Source organism: Salmo salar, chromosome ssa13 (assembly GCF_905237065.1).
Source record: "Salmo salar chromosome ssa13, Ssal_v3.1, whole genome shotgun sequence".
NCBI classification, from domain to species: Eukaryota; Metazoa; Chordata; class Actinopteri; order Salmoniformes; family Salmonidae; genus Salmo; species Salmo salar.
The window spans coordinates 104254393-104280532 of record NC_059454.1 but is presented as its reverse complement, the minus strand read 5'-3'; the positions used below and the strand labels follow the sequence as shown (position 1 = coordinate 104280532).

Genomic DNA, 26140 nt, shown 5'->3' with positions numbered 1-26140 from the left:
TCTATAGCTCAGACAGACACTAACCTGGCCTGTTTCTATAGCTCAGACAGACACTAACCTGGCCTGCTGCTATAGCTCAGACAGACACTAACCTACCCTGGCCTGCTGCTATAGCTCAGACAGACACTAACCTGGCCTGCTGCTATAACTCAGACAGATACTAACCTGCCCTGGCCTGCTGCTATAGCTCAGACAGACACTAACCTGGCCTGCTGCTATAGCTCAGACATACACTAACCTGGCATACTTTTATAGCTTAGACAGACACTAACCTGGCCTGCTGCTATAGCTCAGACAGACACTAACCTGGCCTGTTTCTATAGCTCAGACAGACACTAACCTGGCCTGCTGCTATAGCTCAGACAGACACTAACCTGGCCTGCTGCTATAGCTCAGACAGACACTAACCTGGCCTGCTGCTATTGCTCAGACAGACACTAACCTTCCCTGGCCTGCTGCTATTGCTCAGACAGACACTAACCTTCCCTGGCCTGCTACTATAGCTCAGACAGACACTAACCTGCCCTGGCCTGTTGCTATAGCTTAGACAGACACTAACCTGGCCTGCTGCTATAGCTCAGACAGACACTAACCTTCCCTGGCCTGCTGCTATAGCTCAGACAGACACTAACATGGCCTGCTGCTATAGCTCAGACAGACACTAACCTGGCCTGCTGCTATAGCTCAGACAGACACTAACCTGACCTGCTGCTATAGCTCAGACAGACAGTAACCTGGCCTGCTGCTATAGCTCAGACAGACACTAACCTTCCCTGGCCTGCTGCTATAGCTCAGACAGACACTAACCTGGCCTGCTGCTATTGCTCAGACAGACACTAACCTGGCCTGCTGCTATTGCTCAGACAGACACTAACCTGGCCTGCTGCTATTGCTCAGACAGACACTAACCTGGCCTGCTGCTATTGCTCAGACAGACACTAACCTGGCCTGCTGCTATAGCTCAGATAGACACTAACCTGGCCTGCTGCTATTGCTCAGACAGACACTAACCTTCCCTGCTGCTATAGCTCAGACAGACACTAACCTTCCCTGCTGCTATAGCTCAGACAGACACTAACCTTCCCTGCTGCTATTGCTCAGACAGACACTAACCTGGCCTGCTGCTATAGCTCAGACAGACACTAACCTGGCCTGCTGCTATAGCTCAGACAGACATTAACCTGGCCTGCTGCTATTGCTCAGACAGACACTTACCTGGCCTGCTGTTGTAGCTCAGACAGACACTAACCTGGCCTGCTGCTATAGCTCAGACAGACACTAACCTGGCCTGCTGCTATAGCTCAGACAGACACTAACCTGGCCTGGCCTGCTGCTATACTGTAGCTCTGCTGTTGTAGCTGGTGCTGGATTCACAACTAGTCTGAGACTGGAGTTCTGATCTAGGATTCGTTTTTCCTTTTAGATCATATGGAATGAGAAATGGATGTATGATGAAGTGTTTCAAAATAATCGTGTGGATCTAGGTTCAGGGCCCTATTCCCCAAACACTTCTTATGCAAAAGAATAAATAAAGAATAAAAATAAGGACTACATAAGATAGTTCTTATGCAATTCCTCAACAAGTTCAATTCCTCAACAATATCTTAAGATTTAATGATTTTCTTATGAACTTCTCAAATATCTTCTCACAAATATTTCATAAGATGTTTGTTGCTAGGCAACCGTTTTAGCTTCCTCTCTAGCTAGCAATGGAAATCATGTTAGCATATTTCTGTTCTAAAACATGTTATTGACTTTAAAATGAATCAATACTGATACTTTTAGATGAAGTTTGTGAATGAATTAAACATGTCCAATTGCTTTCATGAGCTTTTTTCTCACTGCCCTGAGTTTAAGACAAAGGTTTAACTATCTTGGAATTAACATTTCCAATAACTTTATTTTCAAGAATCTAATTTCTTCTTAACTTTTTGCTTAAGGAGAAACATAAGAAATAGTGCAATAACATTTTCAAGAACCTTTTTGAGGAATAGCAACTTTGCTTATCTTTTTTCATAAGTCTATAGTTAAGGAAAAAATGGCAGTTAAGAAGACATTTACATTTACATTTACATTTAAGTCATTTAGCAGACGCTCTTATCCAGAGCGACTTACAAATTGGTGCATTCACCTTATAATATCCAGTGGAACAACCACTTTACAATAGTGCATCTAAATCTTTTAAGGGGGGGTTAGAAGGATTACTTTATCCTATCCCAGGTATTCCTTAAGAAGGTTTTGTGAATCTGGGCCCAGGTCTCCCCTGTCCACATAATGTTATTCATTATGATCTAAAAGGCTAAACTGATCCTAGATCAGCACTCCTACTCTGAGACGCTTTTGTGAATATTTATTTATGAACCTTTGAGATAAAACTATTTTTTCAAGAGAGCCCTGTATACGTTTACAAATAAAACCCAGTACATAAATAAACCACAACAGACCTACATAACCAATACAAATAAAACACACTATAATAAAACAGACTGTAATAAAACACAACAGACCTACATAACCAATACAAATAAAACACACTATAATAAAACACACTATAATAAAACACACTATAATAAAACACACTATAATAAAACACACTATAATAAAACACACTATAATAAAACACACTATAATTAAACACACTATAATTAAAACACACTATAATAAAACACACTATAATTAAACACACTATAATAAAACACACTATAATTAAACACAACAGACCTACATAACCAATGCAAATAAAACACACTATAATAAAACACACTATAATTAAACACACTATAATAAAACACACTATAATAAAACACACTATAATAAAACACACTATAATAAAACACACTATAATTAAACACACTATAATTAAACACACTATAATAAAACACACTATAATAAAACACACTATAATTAAACACACTATAATAAAACACACTATAATTAAACACACTATAATAAACCACAACAGACCTACATAACCAATGCAAATAAAACACACTATAATTAAACACACTATAATTAAACGCACTATAATGAAACACATAATACACATCATTAAACATATTTAAGAAAAGCAATCGCATTCTGTATTATAAAAGTCTCCAATCAATAATGTTAAATTCCTGAAAGGCACCAGAATATCAAACTGCAAGGAATGCTGTTTATTGTTCCACACATAAGGGACAAAAAAAAACTAGCCAGATTTTCCCAATTCTGTGGAGTCCAAAGGGATCTCCAGAGTTATCCATCCCTGAGAACGAGTTTGGTCATTTGTACGTCAAAAATTAATCAATTAAGTAATGTACAGAGGAAGTTTCTGCAAGACTACTGTGTAAATACATAAGAGAGTGCAGCTCTCTTCTTACAGACAGAGAGGTCCAGTGGTGATTTTAGCATGTAAATCTTGGGTTGTATGCCAGCAAAGACACAACACAACACTAAACAATACATTAATTGCACTATAATGGTGACAAACGGTGCCCCCAAACTGTTAGGGCCTACATAAAGCTGTTCCAACAGCAGAGTCCCAACAGCAGTACCAACACCTTACCACTGCTACACCTGGCTATCAATGGAGCCTTGTCTGGCAGCGAAATAGTTCATTCAGCCTCATTTACTGCCTTTAAAAACATCATAGCTGATATGGCTGACTTGCTTAAACAAATGTGGTTTCTACTGACAATTGAGATGTACAAACTATGGCATAAGGGGACGACAAGCGGATAAGAGGCAATCCGTAATTTCAATTAAGACATTAATGAGCGAGCTAGGACGGACGTAGTGAATATAACTATTTCTTCAACACTTTTGAAATGTAGTCATGGCCAACATTTTTGGGAATGACACAAATATTAATTTTCACAAAGTCTGCTGCCTCAGTTTGCATGATGGCAATTTACATATAGTCCAGAATGTTATGAAGAGTGATCAGATGAATTGCAATTAATTTCAAAGTCCCTCTTTGCCATGCAAATGAACTGAATCCCCCAAAAACATTTCCACTGCATTTCAGCCCTGCTACAAAAGGACCAGCTGACATCATGTCAGTGATTCTCTCGTTAACACAGGTGTGAGTGTTGACGAGGACAAAGGCTGGAGATCACGCTTGCTGACTGAGTTCGAATAACAGACTGGAAGCTTCAAATGGAGGGTGGTGCTTGGAATCATTGTTCTTCCTCTGTCAAACATGGTTACCTGCAAGGAAACATGTGCCGTCATCATTGCTTTGCACAAAAAGGGCTTCACAGGCAAGGATATTGCTGCCAGTAAGATTGCATCTAAATCAACCATTTATCAGATCATCAAGAACTTCGAGGAGAGCGGTTCAATTGTTGTGAAGAAGGCTTCAGGGCGCCCAAGAAAGTCCAGCAAGCGCCAGGACCGTCTCCTAAAGTTGATTCAGCTGCGGGATCTGGGCACCACCAGTACAGAGCTTGCTCAGGAATGGAAGCAGGCATGTGTGAGTGCATCTGCATGCACACTGAGGCGAAGACTTTTGGAGGATGGCCTGGTGTCTCTAAGAAAAACATCAGGGACAGACTGATATTCTGCAAAAGGTACAGGGATTGGACTGCTGAGGACTGGGGTAAAGTCATTTTCTCTGATGAATCCTCTTTCCGATTGTTTGGGCCATCCGGAAAAAAGCTTGTCTGGAGAAGACAATGTGAGCGCTACCATCAGTCCTGTGTCATGCCAACAGTAAAGCATCCTGAGACCATTCATGTGTGGGGTTGCTTCTCAGCCAAGGGAGTGGGCTCACTCACAATTTTGCCCAAGAACACAGCCATGAATAAAGAATGGTACCAACACATCCTCCGAGAGCAACTTCTCCCAACCATCCAGGAACAGTTTGGTGACGAACAATGCCTTTTCCAGCATGATGGAGCACCTTGCCATAAGGCAAGTGATAACTAAGTGACTCGGGGAACAAAACATCAATATTTTGGGTCCATGGCCAGGAAACTCCCCAGACCTTAATCCCATTGAGAACTTGTGGTCAATCCTCAAGAGGCGGGTGGACAAACAAAACCCCACAAATTCTGACAAACTCCAAGCATTGATTATGCAAGAATGGGCTGCCATCAGTCAGGATGTGGCCCAGACGTTAATTGACAGCATGCCAGAGAGGATTGCAGAGGTCTTGAAAAAGAAGGGTCAACACTGCAAATATTGACTCTTTGCATCAACTTCATGTAATTGTCAATAAAAGCCTTTGACACTTATGAAATGCTTGTAATTATACTTCAGTATTCCATAGTAACATCTGACAAAAATATCTAAAGTGTCACGTCCTGACCAGTAATAGGGGTTATTGGTTATTGTAGTTTGGTCAGGACGTGGCAGGGGGTATTTGTTTTATGTGGTTCGGGGTTTAATGGGATATGTATTTATGTAAGAGGGGTGTTTGATTTATGTGTTCCGGGGTTTTTGGGTAATGTTCTTGTTTTGTATTTCTATGGTTTTCTATGTTGTGTATTTCTTTGTGTTGGCCTGGTATGGCTCTCAATCAGGAACAGCTGTACATCGTTGTTGCTGATTGAGAGTCATACTTAGGTAGCCCTGTTTCACCTGTCCCTTTGTGGGAAGTTGTTGTTGTACTGCTGTGTGTTAGCATGCAACACTGTTCGTTCGATCGGTTTTTGTTTGTTACGTGTTCTATTAAAGTTAAGATGAGCACTCAACCCGCTGCGCCTTGGTCCATTACGTACGACGGCCGTTACAAAAAGACACTGAAGCAGCAAACTTTGTGGAAATTAATATTTGTGTCATTCTCAAAACTTTTGGCCACGACTGTACAGCGAGAGAATTCCGAACATGGGCTGTTCTTCCAATGTTCTCCCTGTACACCAAGTCAGAACCGTAGGATAAATAAAGGAGGCATATAAGCAGACAATGAAAGCTCTTACAATATTTGATTATTACATTTCTCTAATACAGGGGTACCACCAAGTCAGAACAGTAGGCAAAATTAAAAGGTGATAATAGACCAAATAATTAGGGTGAAGCACATGGGCTACTAACAGCTTACTACACAACATACACTTAGTATTACTTTCTTAGCTACAGTATACATATCTCCCTGGCATATTACATCATTTATGCAGCAGCATACAAAACATTTTTGGACTCACCTCACCTCACCTCACCTTTTTGGATTCACTTGAACAGGAAGGTGGCGCGGCGGTCCTTCGTGGGCAAATTTTGTCGTCAAAGTCTGCCATTCTCTGGATTTATGGTGCTTTCAAGACAACTGGGAACTCGAGAAAAAAAAAGTTGAATCATGATGACAGCAGTGATCTTCAGGTCGTAGCTCTCGAGTTGGGTGAAAGTTAAAAACGTATTTTCACAGTCGTAGCTTGTTTTTCCCAGTTGTCTTGAACTCACTAAAGTCAGATTTTGCAGTTTCGAGTTAAAAGTTGTTTTGAGCGCGGCACAGATCATGCTTCATTGACAGCATAGCCAATGTTGAATGTTTATCATTTTAAACTAGGAAAAGAGACCCTTAATCTTAGACTTGGTACCGCACAGCCACTCCACTGAATAGCAGGCTAATGACTGCTTTGCGATGCTTGCAGTTAGCCACTTATTCCTTCCAAACCACTCATTGTTGAATTTGCGATGTCCAACTTGTTGTGTAATGTTTGTGGCCAATGAGCACCAATACATTTTACCTATAGTTTCTCTTCATAATTTCTCTTCATACGACAAGGATTAAAAAGGATTTGCCAGTAGATTGTCGACTTGATTCATGATGATGACTGCTAGCTAAGATTTTGAAAGTATGATGTTGGACAGTCCAATCAAAGGTACTGTCGATAGAATGTGATTTGACATCATTTTATCTGTGGCCAATGACCTTGAGCCTTCTTGGATGGGCACTTCTAATGTAACTCTATGGCAGCACCCAAAGGGCTTGAATTTTCAAGGTCTACCCTTAGACTTGGCCGTGACGTAGTGTCTCCATGAGTGACAGAAAACTGAACCAATCACGGCGCAATGCTCTGTATTTTCTGCTGACTTGCCCCACCACCACAGAAAGCACTGAGCTAGGCTGAAACACCTGTATTTTGGAGCTGCCTTACTCAAGAAAGCAAAAAAGAGATCATGTTTGTATGGAGGCTTTAACTCAATGATATATATATTTTTACATTGTTTGCAAACTGATATGTGACACGTATTAATGCCAAAATTACATGCAAAGAGGCAAAATATTACATGTTTTGTAAAGAATACAATGATGAGTTCTAAAACATATCGCAGTGATAAAACGTATTAGTGAATGGAATACTGAGGCCAATGGCTTCAAAACAGATGCTGCCGCGTAAATATAAATAATGTCAACATAGTCTATTACAGGGAGAATCTTCCTTCTGTTTTCGGGAACTGAGGCAGGATTTATTTCTATATAAAAAACAATCAAAGATCTCAAGCTTCTTTGTCAAGTTTCAATGTGTGTTTCAAAAGGCAAACTTGTCATCAATCCAGATACCGAAGGATTTATAGTGAGAAACATGCTCAATTTGGGCTCCATTTTGGAGTGCAAAATACGCAAGTCCTCAGGGTCAACGCTACGAGACCGAGAGAACAGCAGAAACCTGGTTTTATTTGCATTTAACACTAATTTAACATCAGTAAGTGATTTTTGGATTGAGTCCAAATCATGCTGAGGGTCACGAATGGCCTGCTGCATTGAAGAGGCACAGGAATAAATAACTGGGTCATCTAGACCCCGGTCCTCTTTCTCAGACTACAATGGGCTGCTTATATTATAAGAGGTAGAATTGCAAATATCCTGGGTGTTAAAGTCACATTGTTTTGACATAATTAAATTCTTCACATCTTAACATTCATCCATTAAATAACTGAATCTCTTCTCTCTCTCTTCTAGTATTTGGGTTGCATTGAAGTCCTTCGGTCGATGAAATCACTGGATTTCAACACGAGATCGCAAATAACAAGGTAAGAGATTCATGTGTTTTGTTGAAGGAAATGGATACTATGTGGGAGCGATTTATTATCCGTTGTGTTATCCATTTGACCCATATCTTACCCATACTTTACCCCTGTTTTACCCAAATGTACCCGTATTTTACCCCCATTTTACTCATGTTTTACCCCAGTTTTGCCCCTGTTTTAATTTGACCCATATCTTACCCATACTTTATCCCAGTTTTACCCCCATTTTATCCCAATTTCACCCCTATTTTATCCCTATTTGACCCCATGTTTTACCCATATTTTACCCATATTTAACCTGTTTTACCCCTATTTGACCAAGACAATGCTTACTTACTTACCTACACTGCATTCGGAAAGTATTCAGACTGACTTTTTCCACTTTTTGGTACGTTACAGCCTTATTCTAAAATGTATTAAATTGTTTTTCCCCCCCTCATCAATATACACACAGTACCCCATAATGACAAAGCAAAAACAGGTTTATAAAAAAGAAAAACTGAAATATCACATTTACATAAGTATTCAGACCCTTTACTCAGTACTCTGTTGAAGCACCTTTGGCAGCGATTACAGCCTCGAGTCTTCTTGGGTATGACGCTACAAGCTTGGCACACCTGTATTTGGAGAGTTTCTCCCATTATTTTCTACAGATCCTCTCAAGCTCTGTCAGGTTGGATGGGGAGCGTCGCTGCACAGCTATTTTCAGGTCTCTTAGAGATTTTTTACATTTACATTTACGTCATTTAGCAGACGCTCTTATCCAGAGCGACTTACAAATTGGTGCATTCACCTTATGATATCCAGATGTTCGAATAGGTTCAAGTCCGGACTCTGGCAGGGCCACTCAAGGACATTCAGAGACTTGTCCCGAAGTCACTCCTGAAAAACATCTCCACAGCATGATGCTGCCACTACCATGCTTTACCATAGGGATGGTGCCAGGTTTCCTCCAGATGTGACACTTGGCACTCAGGCCAAAGAGTTAAATCTTGGTTTCATCAGACCAGAGAATCTTGTTTCTCATGGTCAGAGAGTTCTTTATGTGCCTTTTGTCAAACTCCAAGCAGGCTGTCATGTGCCTTTGACTGAGGAGTGGCTTCCGTCTACCATAAAGGCCTGTTTTTTTCTCTGACATGCACTGTCAACTGTGGGACCTTATATAGACCGGTGTGTGCCTTTACAAATCATGTCCAATCAATTTAATTTACCACAGCTGGACTCCAATCAAGTTGTAGAAACATCTCAAGGATGATCAATGGAAACAGGATGCACCTGAGCTCAATTTGGAGTCTCATAGAAAAGGGTCTGAGTACTTATGTAAATAAGGTATTTCTGTTTTTTATTTGTAATACAAATATTTTTGTAATTTGCTAAAATTTCAAAAAATCTGTTTTCGCTTTGTCATTATGGGGTATTGTGTGTAGATTAATAATTTGTTTTATTTAATCCATTTTACAATCAGGCTGTAACGTAACAAAATGTGGAAAAAGTCAAGGGGTCTGAATACTTTCCGAAGGCACTGCATACTTATCTCTTATACTCACCTAACTGCCCCCATTTATTTAAATTCATCTCCATTGTCCCCAACAAATAGAAACATTAGAAGAAGCCTGTATTTTCTATGGTTGTTTTTTGAATGACAAGGCCATGGCTGCCAGTAGAGCTGTGACTGTGAGAGACGTGAAGCCTGTACTGTGAATATGGCATGTCTGTGTCACGTTCACTTTTCCGCTTGACTTCATGGAGTCAGCTAGCTGGTTTAAACCAGAGTGAAAGCTGTGCTCAGAGCCACTCTTCATTGTGCGCCTAGCATTCTGTCTGGTTTAACCAGCAGCGTTCAAGTCCACTGCAAGGCAAGGACCACATGATATTGTACTATCCATTGACGAGAGGGAGAGAGAGAGAGAGAGGGAGAGAGAGGGAGAGATAGATAGAAAGAGAGAGGGGGAACGAGAGAGAGAGAGGGAGAGATAGAGAGGGAGAGAGAGGGTGATGGAGAGATAGATAGAGGGAGAGAGAGTGGGAGAGAGAGAGAGAGATAGAGAGAGAGGGAGAGATAGAGAGAGAGGGAGAGATAGGGAGAGAGAGGGGGGAGAGGGAGAGATACATAGAGAGAGAAAGAGAGAGAGGGAGTGGGAAAGATGGAGAGGGGGAGGGAGAAAGGTAGAGAGAGAGAGTCAACTTTTGGTATACTATAAATAGACTTCCTATTCTAAAAGAATTGAGAGCATGTATTTAAAGACGGTGATAAAAATAAAATAAACACATTTCTGTCTCATCACCACCAAAGCTACTGCTATAAATGTACTGTAGCATAACACTGTTCTTTTGTTTCTTATTGGATTATTAGGTGAGTTATCATCATACTAGTCTAGAATCTAGAAGGAAGCTGTCTTATAGCAGAGGGCCAGGATTCAAACACATATTTCCCTTGCCTCTATCTGTTGTAGAAAAATGCAGGTAGCCTAGCAGTTAGGAGTGTTGGGCCAGAAGGACCTTGGTCAGGGAGGTGACCAAGAACCCGATGGTCACTCTGACAGAGCTCCTGATTTCCTCTGTGGAGATGGGAGACCCTTCCAGAAGGACAACCATCTCTGCAGTACTCCACCAATCAGTCCTTTATGGTACAGAGACCAGACGGAAGCCACTCCTCAGTAAAAGGCACATGACAGCCTGCTTGGAGTTTGCCAAAAGACAGCTAAAGGACTTTCAGACCATGAGAAACAAGATTCTCTGGTCTGATGAAACCAAGATTGAACTCTGTGGCCTGAATGTCAAGTGTCACGTCTGGAAGAAACCTGACACTATCCCTACGGTGAAGCATGGTGGTGGCAGCATCATGCAGGGGAATGTTTTTCAGCGGTTGAGCCTGGGAGACTAATCAGGATCGAGGGAAAGATGAAAGGAGCAAAGTACAGAGAGATCCTTGATGAAAACCTGCTCCAGAGCGCTCAGGATCTCAGACTGGGGTGAAGGTTCACCTTCCAACAGGACAATGACCCTAAGCACACAGCCAAGACAACACAGGAGTGGCTTCGGTACAAGTCTCTGAATGTCCTTGAGTGGCCCAGCCAGAGCCCGGACTTGAACCCGATCGAACATCTCTGGAGAGACCTGAAAATAGCTGTGCAGCTCCCCATCCAACCTGACAGAAGAGCTGCAGAGAAGAATGGGAGAACCTCCCAAAATACAGGTGTGCCAAGCTTGTAGCGTCATAGCTAAGAACTTGAGGCTGTAGTCGCTGCGAAAGGTGCTTCTACAAAGTACTGAGTCATTTTTTATTTTATTTATTTTTTATTTAACCGTTATTTAACTAGGCAAGTCAGTTAGGAACAAATTCTTATTTTACAATGACGGCCTACCCCGGCCAAACCCTCCCCTAACCCGGATGACGCTGGGCCAATTGTGCGCCGCCCTATGGGACTCCCGATCACGGCCGGTTGTGATACAGCCCGGGATCGAACCAGGGTAGTGACGCCTCTAGCACTGATATGCAGTGCCTTAGACAGCTGCGCCACTCAGGAGCGAAGGGTATGAATACTTATGTAAATGTTAATACTTTCCAAAAGGCACTGTATTTCTCTTGCATCTATAAGACTGATGATAGCTAAGCTTACCCGTTGTTAACCAGCTCTATTTTCTGTGGCATGGAAGAGTCATCCTGTCCTTGTGTCCTTCTATCTCTTTACCACCAGAGAGGCCATCAGCTTGGTGTGTGAGGCAGTCCCGGGGGCCAAAGGAGCGCTGCGGAAGAGAAAGGTACCCCCTAACTTACTCCCCATATCTGGGCAGAGAGGGAGGGAGGGAGGGAGGGAGAGAGAGAGAGAGAGCGAGAGAGCGAGAAAGAGAGAGAAATAGAGAGAGTGTGTGTGTGTGATAGAGAGAGAGTACGAGAGTGTGTAAGAGAGAGTGAGAGATACAGAGTGAGAGATACAGAGTGAGAGATACAGAGTGAGAGATACAGAGAGAGAGAGAGAGAGAGAGAGAGAGGGTGTGGGACTGTGTTCTCTGTGTGCGTGGGCATAGATCCAGCCCACGACGCACAGTGAGTGTTCAGCTATGGTCAGCTCTGCTCAGTGACTCATGTAGAGCAGAATATCACTAATCAGGAGGCTGAGCTGGAGATGGGGAGCCATGCAATGTGTCTGTGTCCTCGTAGTGTGGGGTGTTGATCCATGCTATGTATTTACATTTACGTCATTTAGCAGACGCTCTTATCCAGAGCGACTTACAAATTGGTGCATTCACCTCATGATATCCAGTGGAACAACCACTTTACAATAGTACATCTATATCTTTTTTTTTTTTGACCTGGAGATGGAGAGCCATTCTATGTGTGTTACTGTGTGGATCCATGTTTCTGTCTTAGAGAAGCTTGCCCTCATACTAGGGGGTATGTGTCATTGTGGTGTTGTGTGGGTGTGGGTGGGTGTGTGTATTAATGAGCTTGATATGGGGAGCCATGCAAGCTAGCTATGTGCCTGAGAGGAGCGCGTCCTCTTATAATACATTTAATCAAAGCAATATTCAGGTTGGATTCCATGCTAGCCTTTCCAGTGTACATCACAACTTCCTCTGCCTGAGATAATATAATAATATAACAATCTGATGTAGTTAAACTGTAGACCAGTGGTCACCAACGGGTCGATCGCGATCGACTTGTCGATCTCCAAGGCAATTCTAGTCAATCGCCAAACATTTCTGTAAAAAACTCAACGATAAAGCCTTGCGTTCCTATTTTTTTTATTCGTCTTGGGCTGTTTGTGGTAGTTGCAGCCAATTCAGCTGCCCTGCGCATCGGGTAGGAAAACTGTTGCCAATTCTTGTGTCTGAAGGTACAAACTCTGCCTTCCCGGTGGGCCTGGAGAGGAAATCAAGTGCACTATGCCCCCTCTGGCCAATCAGATGGCTCAGATGACCGAGTCTGCAGTAACGTAGCAGCCATACAAGAAAGCTACGGCAAAATTGATAGTGTGAGATTTCAAAACGTTTAAATCCATGAATAGAGAGATTGTTAACGAATACAGGAAAGAGCTGCTGTTTTTATGAGTGAGTTCATGTTTAAGTTCTTACTCAGCATTGTCAACACTTTGTTTTCAACAGTTTTATAAGCCATAAAATGCACGTTCTTCATACTTCCACTCAGCGCTACAACCAGCACTGCAGCTGTAATGAATGAGTAGGAAAGTGTATCTATAGGCTTGCGTTGTTATTATTAGCGGCTTGGGTATTTTTTAATATCAATGAATATTTCACTTTCTCTGTTCATAGGAGTAACAATATGAACTTGTGCATGAGGCAGAAATAATGCGGTGGGACTCGAGTTTCGCCATCAGCTGGAAGACGGTGTCCCTTTTTGGTCAGTGTCAGGGAGGAAAGGAAGAGCGGAGGGATGTTGAGAGACGGACCCTCAGTCTGCTGCTCTCTCCCTCTGCTGAGACTGACCCTCAGTCTGCCGCTCTCTCCCTCTGCTGAGACTGACCCTCAGTCTGCTGCTCTCTCCCTCTGCTGAGACTGACCATCAGTCTGCTGCTCTCTCCCTCCGCTGAGACTGACCATCAGTCTGCTGCTCTCTCCCTCCGCTGAGACTGACCCTCAGTCTGCTGCTCTCTCCCTCCGCTGAGACTGACCCTCAGTCTGCTGCTCTCTCCCTCTGTTGAGACTGACCATCAGATGCAGGCACCATCAGCCCACTAAAATAAAAAGCAAATTATTTAAATGTATGCCCACTCAGCTGTGCCTCACAAGTAATACAACACCGGTGTGATCATATAGCCTACATCATATAGCCTAATATAATTTTAAAAAATGTCCGGAACAACAATGCATTGGTAGGGGAATTCAGGCAAAGCCAGTATGGTGATAATGTATTGGGCCTATAGCTTACTGAACAAACCTCATTACTACAGTACTGCTTTTAATTGGTTAATGTTGCATAGGCTTACATTTTTTAAGTCATGTTAATAAAAAATCAGAGCGGTAGATCTCGACATGCATTTTGACTCAGAAAGTGATCTTGACTCAGAAAAGGTTGGTGACTACTACTGTAGACGATCATAGTATAGCAGCTGCTTCAGTGTCCTGGCACTTTTGGTTTTTGAATAAAATGACAAACAAAATGTATTATTATTATTATTATTAATATTATTATTGCTCTATTTGTGTATGAAGTACAACTCATCCCCTACCTGCCTCTCTTCTCTCCCCCCCAGCCTCCATCTAAAGCCCTGTCCAGTATCTTGGGGAAGAGTAACCTCCAGTTTGCTGGGATGAGCATCAACTTGAATATCTCCACCAGCAGCCTCAACCTGATGACCCCAGACTCCAAACAGGTCAGTTTAGAAACAATGTAAAGTTAAGAAAATATCTTTCTGTAAGAGATGTCAAGAACAGTTAGGCTACTGTGTTATTTGATTTCCTGATCAATGTGTGGTCTTTATTATTTTACCTCTGCCAGATCATAGCCAATCATCATATGCAGTCCATTTCCTTTGCATCGGGAGGAGATCCAGTGAGTGATCCAGTAAGAACATTTTGTTTTATTTTAACCTTTATTTAACCGTTATTTTAACCTTTATTTAACCGTTATTTTAACCTTTATTTAACTGTTATTTTAACCGTTATTTTAACCGTTATTTTAACCGTTATTTTAACCAGGCAAGTCAGTTAAGAATAAGTTCTTATTTACAGTGATGGCCTACCGGGGAAGAGTGGGTTAACTGCCTTGTTCAAGGTGGCAGAACGACAGATTTTCTTACCTTGTCAGCCCGGGAATTCGATCCAGCAACCTTTCTGTTACTGGCCCAACGCTCTAACCATTAGGCTACCTGCTGCCCAACGCTCTAACCACTAGGCTATCTGCTGCCCAACGCTCTAACCACTAGGCTATCTGCTGCCCCATATTGGTTTATTTTGTGTATCACTCATGTCAATCCAGTGTATTAACACATCTATGCATTAGTATGCAGACTCTCCTTAGGACTGCTGTAGATGTCAATGTATGAATGCCTTCCTGGTTGACTTTCCCTTTGACGTCTCTGTTCACTGTTGACTATTTTTCCTTTCCTTGGTCCAGGACACGACTCATTATGTTGCCTATGTAGCAAAAGATCCTGTCAACCGAAGAGGTAGGCCCTACCTGTATTTCCCTTCTTCTTCTTCTTCTTCTTCACCTTTCTCCTGCTGGTAGTTGACCTCTGCACCTCCTCTCCTATCCTAGCGTGTCATATTCTGGAGTGTTGTGATGGTCTGGCCCAGGATGTGATCAGCACCATCGGCCAGGCCTTTGACCTCCGTTTCCAGCAGTACCTCCAGTGTCCCTCCAGCAAGATGACCTCTGTACACGACAGGTGAGCCCGTCTGCCATCATAGGCAACAGTACTGTGACATTATTTCCTATGTTTTGTGTGTGTATGTGTGTGCCCTGCTAGACATATGCTGTACGTCCTTCCTATCCTCCCTGCTAGCCATATGCTGTACGTCCTTCCTATCCTCCCTGCTAGACATATGCTGTACGTCCTTCCTATCCTCCCTGCTAGACATATGCTGTACGTCCTTCCTATCCTCCCTGCTAGACATATGCTGTACGTCCTTCCTATCCTTCCTGCTAGACATATGCTGTACGTCCTTACATCCTCCCTGCTAGACATATGCTGTACGTCCTTACATCCTCCCTGCTAGACATATGCTGTACGTCCTTCCATCCTTCCTGCTAGACATATGCTGTACGTACGTCCTTACATCCTCCCTGCTAGACATATGCTGTACGTCCTTCCATCCTCCCTGCTAGACATTTGCTGTAGGTCCTTACATCCTCCCTGCTAGACATATGCTGTACGTCCTTACATCCTCCCTGCTAGACATTTGCTGTACGTCCTTCCTATCCTCCCTGCTAGATATTTGCTGTACGTCCTTACATCCTCCCTGCTAGATATTTGCTGTACGTCCTTACATCCTCCCTGCTAGACATATGCTGTACGTCCTTACGTCCTCCCTGCTAGACATATGCTGTACGTCCTTACATCCTCCCTGCTAGATATTTGCTGTACGTCCTTACATCCTCCCTGCTAGATATTTGCTGTACGTACTTACATCCTCCCTGCTAGACATATGCTGTACGTCCTTCCTATCCTCCCTGCTAGACATATGCTGTACGTCCTTACATCCTCCCTGCTAGACATATGCTGTACGTCCTTACATCCTCCCTGCTAGACATATGCTGTACGTCCTTACATCCTCCCTGCTAGACATATGCTGTACGTCCTTCCTATCCTCCCTGCTAGACATATGCTGTACGTCCTTACATCCTCCCTGCTAGACATATGCTGTACGTCCTTCCTATATCCTCCCTGCTAGACATATGCTGTACGTCCTTCCATCCTTCCTGCTAGACATATGCTGTACGTTCTTCCTATCCTCCCTGCTAGACATATGCTGTACGTCCTTCCATCCTTCCTGCTAGACATATGCTGTACGTCCTTACATCCTCCCTGCTAGACATATGCTGTACGTTCTTCCTATCCTCCCTGCTAGACATATGCTGTACGTCCTTACATCCGCCCTGCTAGACATATGCTGTACGTCCTTACATCCTCCCTGCTAGACATATGCTGTACGTCCTTACATCCTCCCTGCTAGACATATGCTGTACGTCCTTACATCCTCCCTGCTAGACATATGCTGTACGTCCTTACATCCTCCCTGCTAGACATATGCTGTACGTCCTTACATCCTCCCTGCTAGACATATGCTGTACGTCCTTCCTATCCTCCCTGCTAGACATATGCTGTACGTCCTTACATCCTCCCTGCTAGACATATGCTGTACGTCCTTCCTATCCTCCCTGCTAGACATATGCTGTACGTCCTTCCTATCCTCCCTGCTAGACATATGCTGTACGTCCTTACATCCTCCCTGCTAGACATATGCTGTACGTCCTTACATCCTCCCTGCTAGACATATGCTGTACGTCCTTACATCCTCCCTGCTAGACATATGCTGTACGTCCTTACATCCTCCCTGCTAGACATATGCTGTACGTCCTTACATCCTCCCTGCTAGACATATGCTGTACGTCCTTCCTATCCTCCCTGCTAGACATATGCTGTACGTCCTTACATCCTCCCTGCTAGACATATGCTGTACGTCCTTACATCCTCCCTGCTAGACATATGCTGTACGTCCTTCCATCCTCACTGCTAGACATATGCTGTACGTCCTTACATCCTCCCTGCTAGACATATGCTGTACGTCCTTACATCCTCCCTGCTAGACATATGCTGTACGTCCTTCCATCCTCCCTGCTAGACATATGCTGTACGTCCTTCCTATCCTCCCTGCTAGACATATGCTGTACGTCCTTACATCCTCCCTGCTAGACATATGCTGTACGTCCTTACATCCTCCCTGCTAGACATATGCTGTACGTCCTTACATCCTCCCTGCTAGACATATGCTGTACGTCCTTACATCCTCCCTGCTAGACATATGCTGTACGTCCTTCCTATCCTCCCTGCTAGACATATGCTGTACGTCCTTCCTATCCACCCTGCTAGACGTATGCTGTACGTCCTTCCTATCCTCCCTGCTAGACATATGCTGTACGTCCTTCCTATCCTCCCTGCTAGACATATGCTGTACGTCCTTCCTATCCACCCTGCTAGCCATATGCTGTACGTCCTTACATCCACCCTGCTAGACATATGCTGTACGTCCTTCCTATCCTCCCTGCTAGACATATGCTGTACGTCCTTCCTATCCTCCCTGCTAGACATATGCTGTACGTCCTTCCTATCCTCCCTGCTAGACATATGCTGTACGTCCTTACATCCTCCCTGCTAGACATATGCTGTACGTCCTTACATCCTCCCTGCTAGACATATGCTGTACGTCCTTACATCCTCCCTGCTAGACATATGCTGTACGTCCTTACATCCTCCCTGCTAGACATATGCTGTACGTCCTTCCTATCCTCCCTGCTAGACATATGCTGTACGTCCTTACATCCTCCCTGCTAGATATTTGCTGTACGTCCTTACATCCTCCCTGCTAGATATTTGCTGTACGTCCTTACATCCTCCCTGCTAGACATATGCTGTACGTCCTTACATCCTCCCTGCTAGACATATGCTGTACGTCCTTCCTATCCTCCCTGCTAGACATATGCTGTACGTCCTTCCATCCTCCCTGCTAGACATATGCTGTACGTCCTTACATCCTCCCTGCTAGACATATGCTGTACGTCCTTACATCCTCCCTGCTAGACATATGCTGTACGTCCTTCCATCCTTCCTGCTAGACATATGCTGTACGTCCTTACATCCTCCCTGCTAGACATATGCTGTACGTTCTTCCTATCCTCCCTGCTAGACATATGCTGTACGTCCTTACATCCTCCCTGCTAGACATATGCTGTACGTCCTTACATCTTCCCTGCTAGACATGTGCTGTACGTCCTTACATCCTCCCTGCTAGACATATGCTGTACGTCCTTCCTATCCTCCCTGCTAGACATATGCTGTACGTCCTTACATCCTCCCTGCTAGACATATGCTGTACGTCCTTACATCCTCCCTGCTAGACATATGCTGTACGTCCTTCCTATCCTCCCTGCTAGACATATGCTGTACGTCCTTCCTATCCTCCCTGCTAGACATATGCTGTACGTCCTTACATCCTCCCTGCTAGACATATGCTGTACGTCCTTCCTATCCTCCCTGCTAGACATATGCTGTACGTCCTTCCTATCCTCCCTGCTAGACATATGCTGTACGTCCTTCCTATCCTCCCTGCTAGACATATGCTGTACGTCCTTACATCCTCCCTGCTAGACATATGCTGTACGTCCTTACATCCTCCCTGCTAGACATATGCTGTACGTCCTTCCTATCCTCCCTGCTAGACATATGCTGTACGTCCTTACATCCTCCCTGCTAGACATATGCTGTACGTCCTTCCTATCCTCCCTGCTAGACATATGCTGTACGTCCTTCCTATCCTCCCTGCTAGACATATGCTGTACGTCCTTACATCCTCCCTGCTAGACATATGCTGTACGTCCTTACTATCCTCCCTGCTAGACATATGCTGTACGTCCTTACATCCTCCCTGCTAGACATATGCTGTACGTCCTTACATCCTCCCTGCTAGACATATGCTGTACGTCCTTCCTATCCTCCCTGCTAGACATATGCTGTACGTCCTTCCATCCTCCCTGCTAGACATATGCTGTACGTCCTTACATCCTCCCTGCTAGACATATGCTGTACGTCCTTCCTATCCTCCCTGCTAGACATATGCTGTACGTCCTTCCTATCCTCCCTGCTAGACATATGCTGTACGTCCTTCCATCCTCCCTGCTAGACATATGCTGTACGTCCTTACATCCTCCCTGCTAGACATATGCTGTACGTCCTTCCCTATCCTCCCTGCTAGACATATGCTGTACGTCCTTACATCCTCCCTGCTAGACATATGCTGTACGTCCTTACATCCTCCCTGCTAGACATATGCTGTACGTCCTTACATCCTCCCTGCTAGACATATGCTGTACGTCCTTACATCCTCCCTGCTAGACATATGCTGTACGTCCTTCCTATCCTCCCTGCTAGACATATGCTGTACGTCCTTACATCCTCCCTGCTAGACATATGCTGTACGTCCTTACATCCTCCCTGCTAGATATATGCTGTACGTCCTTACATCCTCCCTGCTAGACATATGCTGTACGTCCTTCCTATCCTCCCTGCTAGACATTTGCTGTACGTCCTTACATCCTCCCTGCTAGACATATGCTGTACGTCCTTACATCCTCCCTGCTAGACATATGCTGTACGTCCTTACATCCTCCCTGCTAGACATATGCTGTACGTCCTTCCTATCCTCCCTGCTAGACATATGCTGTACGTCCTTCCATCCTCCCTGCTAGACATATGCTGTACGTCCTTACATCCTCCCTGCTAGAAATATGCTGTACGTCCTTACATCCTCCCTGCTAGACATATGCTGTACGTTCTTCCATCCTCCCTACTAGACATATGCTGTACGTCCTTACATCCTCCCTGCTAGACATATGCTGTACGTCCTTACATCCTCCCTGCTAGATATTTGCTGTACGTCCTTCCTATCCTCCCTGCTAGACATATGCTGTACGTCCTTACATCCGCCCTGCTAGACATATGCTGTACGTCCTTACATCCTCCCTGCTAGACATATGCTGTACGTCCTTCCATCCTCCCTACTAGACATATGCTGTACGTCCTTCCTATCCTCCCTGCTATACATATGCTGTACGTCCTTCCTATCCTCCCTGCTAGACATATGCTGTACGTCCTTACATCCTCCCTGCTAGACATATGCTGTACGTCCTTACATCCTCCCTGCTAGACATATGCTGTACGTCCTTACATCCTCCCTGCTAGACATATGCTGTACGTCCTTCCTATCCTCCCTGCTAGACATATGCTGTACGTCCTTCCTATCCTCCCTGCTAGACATATGCTGTACGTCCTTACATCCTCCCTGCTAGACATATGCTGTACGTCCTTCCTATCCTCCCTGCTAGACATATGCTGTACGTCCTTCCTATCCTCCCTGCTAGACATATGCTGTACGTCCTTACATCCTCCCTGCTAGACATATGCTGTACGTCCTTACATCCTCCCTGCTAGACATATGCTGTATGTCCTTACATCCTCCCTGCTAGACATATGCTGTACGTCCTTCCTATCCTCCCTGCTAGACATTTGCTGTACGTCCTTACATCCTCCCTGCTAGACATATGCTGTACGTCCTTCCTATCCTCCCTGCTAGACATATGCTGTACGTCCTTCCATCCTCCCTGCTAGACATATGCTGTACGTCCTTACATCCTCCCTGCTAGACATATGCTGTACGTCCTTACATCCTCCCTGCTAGACATATGCTGTACGTCCTTCCATCCTCCCTACTAGACATATGCTGTACGTCCTTACATCCTCCCTGCTAGACATATGCTGTACGTCCTTACATCCTCCCTGCTAGATATTTGCTGTACGTCCTTCCTATCCTCCCTGCTAGACATATGCTGTACGTCCTTCCATCCTCCCTGCTAGACATATGCTGTACGTCCTTACATCCTCCCTGCTAGACATATGCTGTACGTCCTTACATCCACCCTGCTAGCCATATGCTGTACGTCCTTCCTATCCTCCCTGCTAGACATATGCTGTACGTCCTTCCTATCCACCCTGCTAGACATATGCTGTACGTCCTTCCTATCCTCCCTGCTAGACATATGCTGTACGTCCTTCCTATCCACCCTGCTAGACATATGCTGTACGTCCTTCCTATCCTCCCTGCTATACATATGCTGTACGTCCTTCCTATCCTCCCTGCTAGACATATGCTGTACGTCCTTCCTATCCTCCCTGCTAGACATATGCTGTACGTCCTTACATCCTTCCTGCTAGACATATGCTGTACGTCCTTACATCCTCACTGCTAGACATATGCTGTACGTCCTTACATCCTCCCTGCTAGACATATGCTGTACGTCCTTACATCCTCCCTGCTAGACATATGCTGTACGTCCTTCCATCCTCCCTGCTAGACATATGCTGTACGTCCTTACATCCTCCCTGCTAGACATATGCTGTACGTCCTTACATCCTCCCTGCTAGACATATGCTGTACGTCCTTCCTATCCTCCCTGCTAGACATATGCTGTACGTCCTTCCTATCCACCCTGCTAGACGTATGCTGTACGTCCTTCCTATCCTCCCTGCTAGACATATGCTGTACGTCCTTCCTATCCTCCCTGCTAGACATATGCTGTACGTCCTTCCTATCCACCCTGCTAGACATATGCTGTACGTCCTTACATCCTCCCTGCTAGACATATGCTGTACGTCCTTCCTATCCTCCCTGCTAGACATATGCTGTACGTCCTTACTATCCTCCCTGCTAGACATATGCTGTACGTCCTTACATCCTCCCTGCTAGACATATGCTGTACGTCCTTACATCCTCCCTGCTAGACATATGCTGTACGTCCTTACATCCTCCCTGCTAGACATATGCTGTACGTCCTTACATCCTCCCTGCTAGACATATGCTGTACGTCCTTACATCCTCCCTGCTAGACATATGCTGTACGTCCTTCCATCCTCCCTGCTAGACATTTGCTGTAGGTCCTTACATCCTCCCTGCTAGACATATGCTGTACGTCCTTACATCCTCCCTGCTAGACATATGCTGTACGTCCTTACTATCCTCCCTGCTAGATATTTGCTGTACGTCCTACTCCATCCTCCCTGCTAGATATATGCTGTACGTCCTTACATCCTCCCTGCTAGACATATGCTGTACGTCCTTACATCCTCCCTGCTAGACATATGCTGTACGTCCTTACATCCTCCCTGCTAGACATATGCTGTACGTCCTTACATCCTCCCTGCTAGACATATGCTGTACGTCCTTCCTATCCTCCCTGCTAGACATATGCTGTACGTCCTTACATCCTCCCTGCTAGACATATGCTGTACGTCCTTCCTATATCCTCCCTGCTAGACATATGCTGTACGTCCTTCCATCCTCCCTGCTAGACATATGCTGTACGTTCTTCCTATCCTCCCTGCTAGACATATGCTGTACGTCCTTCCATCCTCCCTGCTAGACATATGCTGTACGTCCTTACATCCTCCCTGCTAGACATATGCTGTACGTTCTTCCTATCCTCCCTGCTAGACATATGCTGTACGTCCTTACATCCGCCCTGCTAGACATATGCTGTACGTCCTTACATCCTCCCTGCTAGACATATGCTGTACGTCCTTACATCCTCCCTGCTAGACATATGCTGTACGTCCTTACATCCTCCCTGCTAGACATATGCTGTACGTCCTTACATCCTCCCTGCTAGACATATGCTGTACGTCCTTACATCCTCCCTGCTAGACATATGCTGTACGTCCTTCCTATCCTCCCTGCTAGACATATGCTGTACGTCCTTACATCCTCCCTGCTAGACATATGCTGTACGTCCTTCCTATCCTCCCTGCTAGACATATGCTGTACGTCCTTCCTATCCTCCCTGCTAGACATATGCTGTACGTCCTTACATCCTCCCTGCTAGACATATGCTGTACGTCCTTACATCCTCCCTGCTAGACATATGCTGTACGTCCTTACATCCTCCCTGCTAGACATATGCTGTACGTCCTTACATCCTCCCTGCTAGACATATGCTGTACGTCCTTACATCCTCCCTGCTAGACATATGCTGTACGTCCTTCCTATCCTCCCTGCTAGACATATGCTGTACGTCCTTACATCCTCCCTGCTAGACATATGCTGTACGTCCTTACATCCTCCCTGCTAGACATATGCTGTACGTCCTTACATCCTCACTGCTAGACATATGCTGTACGTCCTTACATCCTCCCTGCTAGACATATGCTGTACGTCCTTCCATCCTCCCTGCTAGACATATGCTGTACGTCCTTCCATCCTCCCTGCTAGACATATGCTGTACGTCCTTCCTATCCTCCCTGCTAGACATATGCTGTACGTCCTTACATCCTCCCTGCTAGACATATGCTGTACGTCCTTACATCCTCCCTGCTAGACATATGCTGTACGTCCTTACATCCTCCCTGCTAGACATATGCTGTACGTCCTTACATCCTCCCTGCTAGACATATGCTGTACGTCCTTCCTATCCTCCCTGCTAGACATATGCTGTACGTCCTTCCTATCCTCCCTGCTAGACATATGCTGTACGTCCTTCCTATCCTCCCTGCTAGACATATGCTGTACGTCCTTCCTATCCACCCTGCTAGACATATGCTGTACGTCCTTACATCCACCCTGCTAGACATATGCTGTACGTCCTTCCTATCCTCCCTGCTAGACATATGCTGTACGTCCTTCCTATCCACCCTGCTAGACATATGCTGTACGTCCTTCCTATCCTCCCTGCTAGACATATGCTGTACGTCCTTACATCCTCCCTGCTAGACATATGCTGTACGTCCTTACATCCTCCCTGCTAGACATATGCTGTACGTCCTTACATCCTCCCTGCTAGACATATGCTGTACGTCCTTACATCCTCCCTGCTAGACATATGCTGTACGTCCTTCCTATCCTCCCTGCTAGACATATGCTGTACGTCCTTCACATCCTCCCTGCTAGACATATGCTGTACGTCCTTACATCCTCCCTGCTAGACATATGCTGTACGTCCTTACATCCTCCCTGCTAGACATATGCTGTACGTCCTTACATCCTCCCTGCTAGACATATGCTGTACGTCCTTACTATCCTCCCTGCTAGACATATGCTGTACGTCCTTACATCCTCCCTGCTAGACATATGCTGTACGTCCTTCCATCCTCCCTGCTAGACATATGCTGTACGTCCTTCCTATCCTCCCTGCTAGACATATGCTGTACGTCCTTCCATCCTCCCTGCTAGACATATGCTGTACGTCCTTACATCCTCCCTGCTAGACATATGCTGTACGTCCTTCCTATCCTCCCTGCTAGACATATGCTGTACGTCCTTACATCCTCCCTGCTAGACATATGCTGTACGTCCTTACATCCTCCCTGCTAGACATATGCTGTACGTCCTTACATCCTCCCTGCTAGACATATGCTGTACGTCCTTCCTATCCTCCCTGCTAGACATATGCTGTACGTCCTTACATCCTCCCTGCTAGACATATGCTGTACGTCCTTCCTATCCTCCCTGCTAGACATATGCTGTACGTCCTTCCTATCCTCCCTGCTAGACATATGCTGTACGTCCTTACATCCTCCCTGCTAGACATATGCTGTACGTCCTTCCTATCCTCCCTGCTAGACATATGCTGTACGTCCTTCCTATCCTCCCTGCTAGACATATGCTGTACGTCCTTCCTATCCTCCCTGCTAGACATATGCTGTACGTCCTTACATCCTCCCTGCTAGACATATGCTGTACGTCCTTCCTATCCTCCCTGCTAGACATATGCTGTACGTCCTTCCTATCCTCCCTGCTAGACATATGCTGTACGTCCTTCCATCCTCCCTGCTAGACATATGCTGTACGTCCTTCCTATCCTCCCTGCTAGACATATGCTGTACGTCCTTCCTATCCTCCCTGCTAGACATATGCTGTACGTCCTTACATCCTCCCTGCTAGACATATGCTGTACGTCCTTCCTATCCTCCCTGCTAGACATATGCTGTACGTCCTTACTATCCTCCCTGCTAGACATATGCTGTACGTCCTTACATCCTCCCTGCTAGACATATGCTGTACGTCCTTACATCCTCCCTGCTAGACATATGCTGTACGTCCTTCCTATCCTCCCTGCTAGACATATGCTGTACGTCCTTCCATCCTCCCTGCTAGACATATGCTGTACGTCCTTACATCCTCCCTGCTAGACATATGCTGTACGTCCTTACATCCTCCCTGCTAGACATATGCTGTACGTCCTTCCTATCCTCCCTGCTAGACATATGCTGTACGTCCTTACTATCCTCCCTGCTAGACATATGCTGTACGTCCTTACATCCTCCCTGCTAGACATATGCTGTACGTCCTTACATCCTCCCTGCTAGACATATGCTGTACGTCCTTCCATCCTCCCTGCTAGACATATGCTGTACGTCCTTCCTATCCTCCCTGCTAGACATATGCTGTACGTCCTTACATCCTCCCTGCTAGACATATGCTGTACGTCCTTACATCCTCCCTGCTAGACATATGCTGTACGTCCTTACATCCTCCCTGCTAGACATATGCTGTACGTCCTTCCTATCCTCCCTGCTAGACATATGCTGTACGTCCTTACATCCTCCCTGCTAGACATATGCTGTACGTCCTTACATCCTCCCTGCTAGACATATGCTGTACGTCCTTACATCCTCCCTGCTAGACATATGCTGTACGTCCTTCCTATCCTCCCTGCTAGACATATGCTGTACGTCCTTACATCCTCCCTGCTAGACATATGCTGTACGTCCTTACATCCTCCCTGCTAGATATATGCTGTACGTCCTTACATCCTCCCTGCTAGACATATGCTGTACGTCCTTCCTATCCTCCCTGCTAGACATATGCTGTACGTCCTTACATCCTCCCTGCTAGACATATGCTGTACGTCCTTACATCCTCCCTGCTAGACATATGCTGTACGTCCTTCCTATCCTCCCTG

General features: G+C 45.0%; 1 protein-coding gene across 2 annotated transcripts in view; it reads left to right on the top strand.

Moving 5' to 3' along the window:
• shc3 (SHC (Src homology 2 domain containing) transforming protein 3) overlaps positions 1–26140 on the top strand; it is a 66264-nt gene that overhangs the window by 20482 nt on the left and 19642 nt on the right. For both annotated transcript variants that reach the window (XM_014138882.2, XM_014138884.2), the window contains exons 2-7: positions 7883–7953; positions 11649–11712; positions 14166–14285; positions 14411–14476; positions 15029–15080; positions 15173–15302. In XM_014138882.2, coding sequence (XP_013994357.2) covers positions 7883–7953; positions 11649–11712; positions 14166–14285; positions 14411–14476; positions 15029–15080; positions 15173–15302 — 503 coding nt within the window. The remainder of the gene's footprint in view (positions 1–7882; positions 7954–11648; positions 11713–14165; positions 14286–14410; positions 14477–15028; positions 15081–15172; positions 15303–26140) is intronic.